The sequence below is a fragment of the Ylistrum balloti genome, unplaced genomic scaffold (assembly GCF_031769215.1).
Source record: "Ylistrum balloti isolate Yb309-2 unplaced genomic scaffold, AGI_CSIRO_Ybal_v1 Utg370530, whole genome shotgun sequence".
NCBI classification, from domain to species: Eukaryota; Metazoa; Mollusca; class Bivalvia; order Pectinida; family Pectinidae; genus Ylistrum; species Ylistrum balloti.
In genome coordinates this window covers 235,929-249,007 of record NW_026782338.1, presented here as the reverse complement: position 1 = coordinate 249,007, position 13,079 = coordinate 235,929, and the positions used below count along the sequence as shown (strand labels likewise).

The 13,079-nt window shown below is 38.2% G+C and overlaps 1 protein-coding gene across 1 annotated transcript; it reads left to right on the top strand.

Moving 5' to 3' along the window:
• The first annotated feature begins 1,275 nt into the window (after positions 1-1,275).
• LOC132555940 (UPF0764 protein C16orf89 homolog) lies at positions 1,276-11,366 on the top strand. Its single transcript, XM_060220311.1, has 6 exons — positions 1,276-1,481; positions 4,869-4,980; positions 5,966-6,119; positions 8,699-8,828; positions 10,560-10,609; positions 11,217-11,366. Exons 1-6 carry the CDS (start codon positions 1,276-1,278, stop codon positions 11,294-11,296), a joined length of 732 nt encoding a protein of 243 aa, XP_060076294.1. The 3' UTR covers positions 11,297-11,366.
• Positions 11,367-13,079: the final 1,713 nt, after the last annotated feature.

Here is a 13,079-nt window from a genome sequence, read left to right as displayed (position 1 = left end):
CACTTCCCCAGACACGAAGCCCAAACCTAAAAGCAAGTCATCGTCAGTGTCTAGTTCATCATTTACTCATTTTTAAATATCTTTTGATCATGACCTTCCGAAGTCTATAAGGTTTACTTGTTGTCACTACCTGGAAACAAATCAGGCGGATGTCATGTTGGACTTTGTGTTAGACGAGAAGACTTCCAAACACGTTTGGCGTGATAATCTATATTAATATCACTATATTGCGTCACACTTTGGACGAAACGTCTATGGTATTTCATATATGGAGAAAATAAGTATCAAGCGTTATTTCTACCTATTAACGATGGTCAGTATCGGTGGACGTCGCTCTCGCTTTCACCAACGATCGCTTTCCTGCGACGTTTTACAGTCCAATTTTAACATCCCATAATAATCAAATGCACAATGGCATGTTTTTCATAACAGCCTCATCACATCATCTTTTGCAGGAGTCGTTGTGATTAGCAGCTCCACGGGAGTTATGGTTGGTCAGTACACATAGGAAGTAGACCGGTTATTATCGTTCCAGAGTGCAGAAGCTGTGACACATGGAACGGAAGTCCGGTTGTTGATAATATAACATGAACATTGTGGTCGAATATATTTCAACTGAAAATTGTATGTATTAATATGTCGATATCATTTTAACGCACCCCTTTTCCCACACCGATATTTTGCTTTATTACTGTATTATTATGACGTCACCCGGTATGTAAATTATGCATTTCATACAAGTTATGTGTTAAAAATATCAAAATATTCAATCAGTCATCAAAATTTTACATGTTGACAGAAACATTAATTTGACCAGAAAATATACTTTCAAGATAAATAGCTACAAGAAAAACTTGTTAATGTATGCCAAGAGCTTCATTTCAAGTGAAAAGAGAAGAGATAATAGACTGGACAATGATTCGAATTCGTTACTCTGAACCCGGAAATGCGAGAACAATAATTCCGGAAATGCAAAGGTGTCACTGGTCGTTGAAAAATTTACTTGTCAAAATCAATTCACAACACACCAAGTCGTTATAAACTAACACGACATAACAACAACTATGTCTAATATATTGAATTATCATACTCTGCGCACACATAACTAGCTGGCATAACAACTACTGTAGGATTAGTAAAGTTTGTAGAACTAACACTCATGTATAGAGCATGTTGTCGAGTTGTCGTCCTTGATTATTGTGTTATCGCTCCGCAGCTGTCAACGATAATTTCTTATCTCCTTTGAGTCGTGGACATACACAGACGTGTTCAATTATGGTTATGAAATTATCAATAATCATTTTATATGTTTCCATCACCCTGGTGCCTGCCACGCCCTCTACCGGCGACCGTTCTCTCCTAAAGTGGTCGTTAGATGTCACGGAGGGATTGTTGGACTTTTTCAGTGCGGACTATAGCAGTATCAACGTTGACGGACTTTTCGGACTTCGGGTTGGAGAAGGTAAAGGGGATTTCATATTGTATACACAACACTAAAAATCTGGAAGGATGGCTGTTGAATTCAGAGTGTGTCACGAGAGGAGATGTAAGGCTCGAGTAGGGCCAGTCTGAGTCATGAAATTATTTGTGATGCTGATCACGGTGGCACAATTAATTTCGAGAACGGAGATCATCACTTGATGTCTATTTCAAATGTATAGAAGATTATAAAGGCGATGTTTTATGATGGTTAATTGATGTACATATTCAATTTGGTGACAAAGTTGTGGGAAAATCAAACAGAGGAAAGCAATATCAGATTTTGGAGAATAAAAACTTGCATTATATAAGAGAGGTACGCGTCATTGCGGTATGAAGGGACGACAGTTATGATAGATTTGGAGAGATATGGTCGGGGATGGCAGAAATCTTGATCACTCGGGTATAACTTCGGTTGGAGAAGGTTTGAGTGATCACAAGGGTATAACGAGGGTCAGAGAGGGCTTGTTTGATCACAGAGGTATAACGAGGATCAGAGAGGGCTTGTGTGATCAAAGAGGTATACCGAGGGTCAGAGAGGGCTTGTTTGATCACAAAGGTTTAACGAGGGTCAGAGAGGGCTTGTCTGATCACAAGGGTATACCGAGGGTCATAGAGGGTTTGTGTGATCACAAGGGTATACAGAGGATCAGAGAGGGCTTGTGTGATCAAAGAGGTATACCGAGGGTCACAAAGGGCTTGTGTGATCACAAAGGTATAACGAGGGTCAGAGAGGGCTTGTTTGATCACAGAGGTATAGCGAGGGTCAGAGAGGGCTTGTTTGATCACGGAGGTATAGCGAGGGTCATAGAGGGCTTGTCTGATCACAAGGGTATACCGAGGGTCAGAGAGGGCTTGTTTGATCACAGAGGTATAGCGAGGGTCAGAGAGGGCTTGTTTGATCACGGAGGTATACCGAGGGTCACAAAGGGCTTGTGTGATCACAAAGGTATAACGAGGGTCAGAGAGGGCTTGTTTGATCACAAGGGTATAACGAGGGTCAGAGAGGGCTTGTGTGATCACAAAGGTATAACGAGGGTCAGAGAGGGCTTGTTTGATCACAGAGGTATAGCGAGGGTCAGAGAGGGCTTGTTTGATCACGGAGGTATAGCGAGGGTCATAGAGGGCTTGTCTGATCACAAGGGTATACCGAGGGTCAGAGAGGGCTTGTCTGATCAAAGAGGTATACCGAGGGTCAGAGAGGGCTTGGCTTGTTTGATCACGGAGGTATAGCGAGGGTCAGAGAGGGCTTGTTTGATCACGGAGGTATAGCGAGGGTCAGAGAGGGCTTGTTTGATCACGGAGGTATAGCGAGGGTCAGAGAGGGCTTGTGTGATCACAAAGGTATAACGAGGGTCAGAGAGGGCTTGTTTGATCACAGAGGTATAGCGAGGGTCAGAGAGGGCTTGTTTGATCACGGAGGTATAGCGAGGGTCATAGAGGGCTTGTCTGATCACAAGGGTATACCGAGGGTCAGAGAGGGCTTGTCTGATCACAAGGGTATACCGAGGGTCAGAGAGGGCTTGTGTGATCACAAAGGTATAACGAGGATCAGAGAGGGCTTGTTTGATCACAGAGGTATACCGAGGGTCATAGAGGGTTTGTGTGATCACAGAGGTATAGCGAGGGTCAGAGAGGGCTTGTTTGATCACAGAGGTATAGCGAGGGTCAGAGAGGGCTTGTTTGATCACGGAGGTATAGCGAGGGTCAGAGAGGGCTTGTTTGATCACGGAGGTATAGCGAGGGTCATAGAGGGTTTGTTTGATCACAGAGGTATAACGAGGGTCAGAGAGGGTTTGTTTGATCACGGAGGTATACCGAGGGTCAGAGAGGGCTTGGCTTGTTTGATCACAGAGGTATAGCGAGGGTTATAGAGGGCTTGTTTGATCACGGAGGTATAGCGAGGGTCAGAGAGGGCTTGTTTGATCACGGAGGTATAGCGAGGGTCATAGAGGGTTTGTGTGGTCACGGAAGTATAACGATAACCGGGAAAGCTTTGTGATCAAAGGTTAAGTGATCAATGAGGTATAAAGAGAGAGCATGTGTGCTGACAGAGGTAAAGGTATAACGAGACCCAGAAAGATCGTGTATGATCACAGAGGTATAACGATGGTCCGGAGGACTTGTGTGATTGTATATGTGTTCAAAACTTCAAATTGTACGTCGGAAACTTAATAATTTTATCCCCTAGACCTGCAGTTACTCCTACAGGCCAGTTGTATGAAGATAATGTAAAAATATGTCAAATCACTCAGATATATACTTAATTCAAACAGATTTTGATCAAACATGCTCGTTTTTCCGTGATAAATGTCTCGTCTGACATCACTTGCGGTCACAAGTGGTGACGTTTTTTTTTTTTTTTTTATGAAGGACGAAGAAAGCGCTTTGCCGTATGTGATGAACTGTAAAAAGTTTGAAAGTTATGAAAAGCTTTTGTATTTTTACGTGTTGTTTGTATCTTACATGAAGTTATTTAAACTCTCTCTCTCTCTCTCTCTCTCTCTCTCTCTCTCTCTCTCTCTCTCTCTCTCTCTCTCTCTCTCTCTCTCTCTCTCTCTCTCTCTCTCTGTGTCTCTCTCTCTCTCTCTCTCTCTCTCTCTCTCTCTCTCTCTCTCGGATATTATAATTGTATTTAAACATGTCGTCTTGTTTTGCTAATATGTATTATGTAAAATTTTATAGGAAAGGGCTTTATATAGAAGAAAACTTGTGCCCAGGTATACTTTGTACAAATAAAATATGTTTAAATCAAAGCGGGTGAGTCACGTGACGTCAATGATGATGATGATGGTGTTGATGATGAGTCACGTGTTATTGATGTAGCTGTATGACGAGACAAATTTGCCAAATGAGTGTTATTATACTTAATGATATCGTTTCATCTCAAATCGTATATATTATCAATGATTTCGTTACATGGAGCAATCCTTGTAAGTACGTGACATAATAACTCCGGAAAAGTCCGTCATTAATGGGAGTGGATTTAATAAGTGGAACAGCCGCAAGTGACTCTTCACAACAAATTATAGATTTTCTTCCGCTGCGCTAAAAAGGTCCCTTTTTAAATGTGATATTAATATGAAAAAGAACAAACATTTTCACAGATTATCATATTTTGAATGTCACGGATTAATATGATCTTTGTTAATAGTAGGGTCATCAGAAAGCAAGGTTTCACTACCAATGTCGTTATAATAGATAAAATCACTATCTTTGGTCTGTGGTTGAAATAGACGAGAAAGAACATTTACAAAATGCTCGCGTTCACACACACTGACAAGATGCATTTGAACCTGAATTCGAGGAGAGATGGCCAAAATTTTAGAGAACTCGATGTGCAGAACGAACAAATTATGATTTAATACAATTTATATTTATTTTTACAGCCGTATCGGTAAATGCAATGTCACCAAAAACTGTGTTGACATGATGACGTCAAAGGGAACATCTGGATATGTCACAACTCATCAATTACTTTACTTCATCGTCATGGAAACAGTAAGAATTTCATATTTGGGATATTACAAAATATATTTATGTATATGTAGAACGACTTCTTATTTCTACCGAGAAAATGGAACTCTTTTTTTCTTTAGTTCCGCTAGGAATCCAGGACATCTGGTTTACATGTCTTTAGTTTTCTAACAAATTAAATAAAATTGTATCCAGCCTAAACGGTAGGGAAAATCCGTAGGTAATATATTACTTTGTGGAGGTGGTAACCAGTCATGAATATATTATGGCCATTTATGTTTCTTATGTTTCATGTTAACGTTCATTAATATTGCATAACTTAAATTGTCGTTTTCACTTTTCACTTGTAGTCAGATGACCGGGAATCATCAGCCTATCCTCTTTGTTCAAATTTTTATATTTAATTTCGCAATGGTCCCTAGTTGTGAATTGTCATATTTTCGGATTGATCCGAAGAGCAACATGGCCGACAGGCGGCCATGTTGGATTTTAAGACTAATCGTTATCGCTATTTCTGGGGAAGTGTTCGATAGATCATTCTCAAGCTTTATAAGTAGCTTTACTTTGATTTTTGACTGAACGTAAGTTATCGCTATTTTTTGAGAGATAGTGTGTACATATTTCTCAAATTTCATTTCTAGGTACCTCTTGGTCCCTAGATGGAATCTTTAGATATTGGGACTGATCATGAAAACAAAATGGTTGAGAGGCGGTCATCTTAGATTATGACTATGGAAATTTGTTATCGCTATTTTTTGGGAAGTACTTGATGGACCATTCTCAAACTGCATATGAATGTTTCCTTTGGTCCCTAGTTGCGCCCTTTTAATTTTGAATCTTATCGGAGAAAAAAAAAACAAAACAGAACAAATTCAGTGCAACGTAGAAAATATAATTCGAATCAATTTGATATAAAGCAACTCACTGAGTATTCGTCGTGGAATCGCTTATTTCTTGAATCATTATTTTCTCTAACTTCGATGATAAAAATTTATGAAAATCAATACAGGTGAAATGTCGGGAAAAAGTAGAGGAATTTCTAGGAGACAAAGAAGTAACTAAACTCCAGAAGTCTTTGTGCACGAACATTTACAAGGAGGCTCTCAGAGCGACCTCTGGCGGCAAAGTCATGGAACACGAAAAGGATTTGTTTCTGGAGAGAGGTATGCATTCAAAGGGATAGATTTTGTCTATTTATTTCTACAATCTGCGATTCGATATGTTTATCGATAGACAATACACTTATCTACGTAATCCACGCATTTAAAGGTTAAACATGCATTAGGCTGTATCATATTTTTTGTTTATAAAATCGTGATCTCAAGGTTTGAGTAGGATTTTGTTAACTGCGAATGGAAGTATCAGCGTCAGCTATTTAAACAGTTTCGTTTTATAAACGGATCAAAACGTGGGCACATACATGAAGTAAACTTCATGTAAACTTACATGGCCACCGTCTGATATTTCGCAGGTCCCGGTCACAATTTAGGATTTTCTGATAAATGGACTGCTGTCAATGCTTTGAAAAAAAAGGAAATCTAATTTTGAGTTGAAAAAGACACTTCCTGATAAAAGTGTAGTTCATATATTTCATAGAGGACGATGGTAGAGTTAGTGTCAACTAAAACACTGAAGAAGCTTTCTCATTAACAAATCAAATAACAACATTTTTATGCCATCTGATCGAAAGATCGTTGGCTTGTTGTTTTTGTGTTGTTTTTGTGTTGTTTTTGTGTTGTTTTTGTGTTGTTTTTGTGTTGTTTTTGTGTTGTTTTTGTGTTGTTTTTGTGCTGTCTTTCTGTTGTTTTTGTGCTGTCTTTGTGTTGTTTTTGTGTTGTTTTTGTGTTGTTTTTGTGTTTTTGTGTTGTTTTTGTGTTGTTTTTGTGTTGTTTTTGTGCTGTCTTTGTGTTGTTTTTGTGTTGTTTTTGTGCTGTTTTTGTGTTGTTTTTGTGTTGTTTTTGTGCTGTCTTTGTGTTGTCTTTGTGTTGTCTTTGTGCTGTTTTTGTGTTGTTTTTGTGTTGTTTTTGTGTTGTTTTTGTGTTGTTTTTGTGTTGTTTTTGTGTTGTTTTTGTGCTGTTTTTGTGTTGTTTTTGTGTTGTTTTTGTGTTGTTTTTGTGCTGTTTTTGTGTTGTTTTTGTGTTGTTTTTGTGCTGTTTTTGTGCTGTTTTTGTGTTGTTTTTGTGTTGTTTTTGTGTTGTTTTTGTGCTGTTTTTGTGTTGTTTTTGTGTTGTTTTTGTGTTGTTTTTGTGTTGTTTTTGTGTTGTTTTTGTGTTGTTTTTGTGCTGTCTTTGTGTTGTTTTTGTGTTGTTTTTGTGTTGTTTTTGTGTTGTTTTTGTGTTGTTTTTGTGTTGTTTTTGTGCTGTCTTTCTGTTGTTTTTGTGTTGTTTTTGTGTTGTCTTTGTGTTGTTTTTGTGTTGTCTTTCTGTTGTTTTTGTGTTGTTTTTGTGTTGTTTTTGTGTTGTTTTTGTGTTGTTTTTGTGTTGTTTTTGTGTTGTTTTTGTGTTGTTTTTGTGTTGTTTTTGTGTTGTTTTTGTGTTGTTTTTGTGTTGTTTTTGTGTTGTTTTTGTGCTGTCTTTCTGTTGTTTTTGTGTTGTTTTTGTGTTGTTTTTGTGTTGTTTTTGTGTTGTTTTTGTGCTGTCTTTCTGTTGTCAACTTTAACCTTGCCCGTAATTATTGCTCCGAGGTAATACTTCATTTTTTGCATGGGTGGTCGTTGTGAGAAGACCTTTCTGGAGGTACCAATATTTTTGACCATGTGACCTTGACCGTGACCCTTGACCAACATTAAAAAAAATTACTGTTGGCCATAACTATTGCATCATAAGAGCTTTGGCTTTCATACTTGACATGTGTGTTCCTTGTGGCAGGACTTTTCTGATGATACCAACGTTTTTGACCATGTGACCTTTACCGTGACCTTTGACCTATATTTGAAAGTGAAAAAAAATCATTACCACAACGAATACATACGTGTTTCACAAAGAGTACATTCAATTTGCACATACCTTACACTGTACAATTTTAATGTTTAACTTTGAAATTTTGTTGTAACCGGGGGCATACTGTTTCACAAACACGTCTTGTTTCGAAAGTAATTTAAACAATGTAGACTTAAATATCTGAACAAAAATAACGTAACTATTGAATGTACACTTACTCCACATTCAATCTGTCCTTTCTCGCCATTAATACAATTTTTAAAAATGGCGACCACTTCTACCTTTGCAGACGACTTCGGGTCCAAAGCATGGAGACTTGCGCATGACCGTTTCGAAGACAATTATCAGTTTCGTAGGCGGGCTTAACACGTGGTCATGTATTCATTGTCTGACAATAGAAATATTTTATTTTGATTGACGGATACTGCTGACATTTATCACGTGACAAAGATTGACATTAGATATTGATTATAGTAAACACATTTTCGCACTCAAATAATTCGTCGAGGTCTCATCGATAAGTCGTCAGATTTAACACTATACTCTCAAAGTTTCTATCCGTTCAACAATTGTCGGAAGAGACCGAACATTTTCGGTAGATTTCATATTGGCAACAAAAATTCACAGGGAACCACCGATTTGTAGAGTTCCTGGGTTTGAGTTGATTTACCACGCACACTGGGCGATGTAGTGTATAAAAGAATTTTTTTTAAGTCGAAAAAGATTTGTATTAGAAAAAACAACATGAAATGTCAGTTAAGCTTTGCAAGTAAAATATAACCTCTTTCTATATGTTTCCACAGTTCTCCTGTGTGGAACCCTCGGTAATGAGGATTTCTTGAAGAAGGACTGGATCAAAATGACGCTACAATGGCCGGATACCAAGACTGGCTGCTTCAAACGTAGATACCACAGCAGTATCTTTACAGAAAGGTAGATATATAGGACTCCTTTACACCTAGGTACCACAGCAGTATCTTTACAGAAAGGTAGATATATAGGACTCCTTTACACCTAGGTACCACAGCAGTGTCTTTACAGAAAGGTAGATATATAGGACTGTCCTTTACACCTAGGTATCACAGCAGTATCTTTACAGAAAGGTAGATATATAGGACTCCTTCACACCTAGGTACCACAACAGTGTCTTTACAGAAAGGTAGATATATAGGACTCCTTTACACCTAGGTATCACAGCAGTATCTTTACAGAAAGGTAGATATATAGGACTGTCCTTCACACCTAGGTACCACAACAGTATCTTTATAGGAAGGTAGATATATAGGATTCCTTTACACCTAGGTACCACAGCAGAATCTTTACAGAAAGGTAGATATATAGGACTCCTTTACACCTAGGTACCACAGCAGTACCTTTACAGAAAGGTAGATATACAGGACTGTCCTTCACACCTAGGTACCACAACAGTATCTTTACAGGAAGGTAGATATATAGGATTCCTTTACACCTAGGTACCACAGCAGTATCTTTACAGAAAGGTAGATATATAGGACTCCTTTACACCTAGGTACCACAGCAGTATCTTTACAGGAAGGTAGATATATAGGACTGTCCTTTACACCTAGGTACCACAGCAGTATCTTTACAGAAAGGTAGATATATAGGATTCCTTTACACCTAGGTACCACAGCAGTATCTTTACAGAAAGGTAGATATATAGGACTGTCCTTCACACCTAGGTACCACAGCAGTATCTTTACAGAAAGGTAGATATATAGGACTGTCCTTTACACCTAGGTACCACAGCAGTATCTTTACAGAAAGGTAGATATATAGGACTGTCCTTTACACCTAGGTACCACAGCAGTATCTTTACAGAAAGGTAGATATATAGGACTCCTTTACACCTAGGTACCACAGCAGTACCTTTACAGAAAGGTAGATATATAGGACTGTCCTTCACACCTAGGTACCACAGCAGTATCTTTACTGAAAGGTAGATATATAGGACTGTCCTTCACACCTAGGTACCACAGCAGTATCTTTACAGAAAGGTAGATATATAGGACTGTCCTTCACACCTAGGTACCACAGCAGTATCTTTACAGAAAGGTAGATATATAGGACTCCTTTACACCTAGGTACCACAGCAGTATCTTTATACAGAAAGGTAGATATATAGGACTCCTTTACACCTAGGTACCACAGCAGTATCTTTACAGAAAGGTAGATATATAGGACTCCTTCACACCCAGGTACCACAACAGTATCTTTACAGAAAGGTAGATATATAGGACTCCTTTACACCTAGGTACCACAGCAGTACCTTTACAGAAAGGTAGATATATAGGACTGTCCTTCACACCTAGGTACCACAACAGTATCTTTACAGAAAGGTAGATATATAGGACTGTCCTTTACACCTAGGTATCACAGCAGCATCTTTACAGAAAGGTAGATTTATAGGACTTTTTTTCCGCATTAGTATTTTTCACATGCAATAATATATGTGTAAAAGTCAGCGGAAAGCGGTGAAGCTTGTATGTAAAATGTGGGTTTCAAACAACTTACTCAGTTATCTTCTTTCTTAAACAACAAATATTGTGGCATGTCTATGAATCTCACTAAATTTCGTTTGAATTTAAAAATAAAATATTTATATCAATATGCCGCTCTGTAAACTTATACAAAATGTATTTTCAGAAGTGAGCGTTCTACAATGAGGAAGATTCTTCGCGAGAAAACTATGAAGGGTAAGTTATAGTTGATGGAAGATCAGGTACTAGTTTCGTTCATTAATAAATTCATAATATTACTGATATGAGGAAATTTACTGACGAGGCTGGCGCCTGTGAGAACCGAATTAGATACTACGCAGCTTTTGTCCGTCACTTAGCACAGGCGTTAGACTAGATATATGTACATATTGCTACTAAATAACTTGACATGTAATGCACATGTTCATTAAGTTACATATAAAATGTAGCTATACTGACGAGATATACAAATGTAGTGATAAGTAACACGATATAAAAATGAATAGTCACTAGATATATATCCGGTTGCTAAGTAACTAGATAAACAAATGGTTTCGTTGTAACTACACACTAGATATATATCTGGTTGCTTAGTAACTAGATAAACAAACAAGCGGTTAGTTTACAATTAGAGACTAGATGTATGTCGGGCTTCCTAGTAACTAGATATGATAGGTTACCATGTAACTTACAATGACATTCAACTTTTCAGGGTTCTACAGAGATACGGATCCGTAGGTTCTTTTACAATTAAAAGGTTTGAAATCTGTTTTGATCACGAACATTAAATATTTTGTTTTGACTGTTTTCGGGTTTATTTCAGATGGCTGTCTGTCCCACACGTCCGGTCTGGGGTTCGGGAGTTTCTGTCTGTATCTCCATCATCTCATAATGAATCTATGAGTTATGAAGGCGGAATAAAGACTGATTTATTAAGAAAACAATATTTCCATCATTAAATATTCCATAAAGATACATTATCTGTCATATCAGTTGAACACCGGAACAACATAGATGAGTTCCGTTGTTTGTGCAAGTTTCGATAATCTCGTTCACCCGATTAACGGGAGACTAGACGAGATGTCGTCTGCACAAAACCTCGTAATCAAAGAGGTCAGCTGATCTGAGAAAGTCCGTTCGGGGAATCGAACCCCGACCACAGCGCCACCCACAATAGTATTTGTTCAAGCATGAAGCACTGCGGAGGGGACTAATGTAATGGAGTTTGGCACACATGAAACAAGATTTGACCAGTTCATGACTCTAAAGTCGTGACCCAACCTAAAATTGAGTTTCACTCCTGACGGACATAAAATAAGGCATCCTCGATACTCCATGGGTTACTATCATCCCTGGAACATGGCACGGCAAAATGGAAGGCAAAAGCGAAGTAATTTGATTGGTTCCAAAAATGACCAATCAGAAGCTGATACACTCCTTTTGAACGTTACAAAGTTAAAGCCATTACAATATACGGTTATGCGACCCCGAGATTCGTTTGATGTACGTCAAGGATCAAACTAGTCTTTCCGTCTTATCTACAAGGTTTCGCACATGAAACCTTCAGTTTTGTCATGACATGATAAAGCGCTGCAGAGAGCGAAAGTGACTGTATCGAGGATGGGATGAGCGAGCTTGTATGTCAAAATCTTTCGAATTTTAGCTCGATTCAGCTCTTGATTGTTGCGAAGACGTGTCATCAGAGACGTATATATCACATGTGTGATATTGGTGTCAAGTAAAGAATATTTCCACGATGAAACAAGAATTATGATGATAACTTTTTGTTTGTTTTTATTTCTATATAAATAATAGTTTATATCGCAATGAAACAGATTAAAAACTGAAAATTCCTCATTTAATTCCATCTGTTCAGTCACAATATCAAAAAATGCGAATTACACATCATCGCGGGAGGATTTCACTCCAAGAAACACAATTGTCATCAACAAACGGTTTGGACGTGTCGTAATTAAAATCATAGGTATTCGTTACCTCGCATATTTCTGTATGTATTACAACAGTTCGTGAATCTTTTGGTATCACACTTTTGCCTGACTCTTTTACACTCAGTTAAATCGCACGTGCATGTTAATTCAATTTTTACATTAATTGACTGTTTAAGAGGCATTTCATTCCGTCAATGAAACAAATATTTACGCATGTGAATTCCAAGTTAAATTTTCGTGCAAGCGTCATGCAAAAAACAATACGAATTTGACAGAAAAAAACCATGAAGTAATGCCTCTTCATCTTGAGATAGAAAGCAGACGAGATGAATCATCAACCTGCTACCCCTTGGACGAAAATTGGACTAATCTGGTCTAGGTTGACTTGAATGAAGAGCGTGCAATGGAAGAGGTTAGTGAGTAACAACACATCGTGAAGAGAGCCGACACTGCGGAAGTCCTGTTTGTAAAACACAGCAGCGGACTACAAAGCTCCCTTGGGATGTACTAGACACGGGTGCTATCGTAACAAGGGAGTCTGCTCATTTGATCCTATAACATTAAGGTAAGATTTGCACAAAATTCCGTTATTTTTACACACGTAGTGAATTTGAGCGATTAGTTTCACTATTTGCCCACAGCGAAATGTGTCCGATAGAAGAGGTCCCAGAAGAATGTAGAACAGAAATTCTATAAAGGAAGGATATTTTGTTTCAATTTTAGGTTTAATCTAGAAA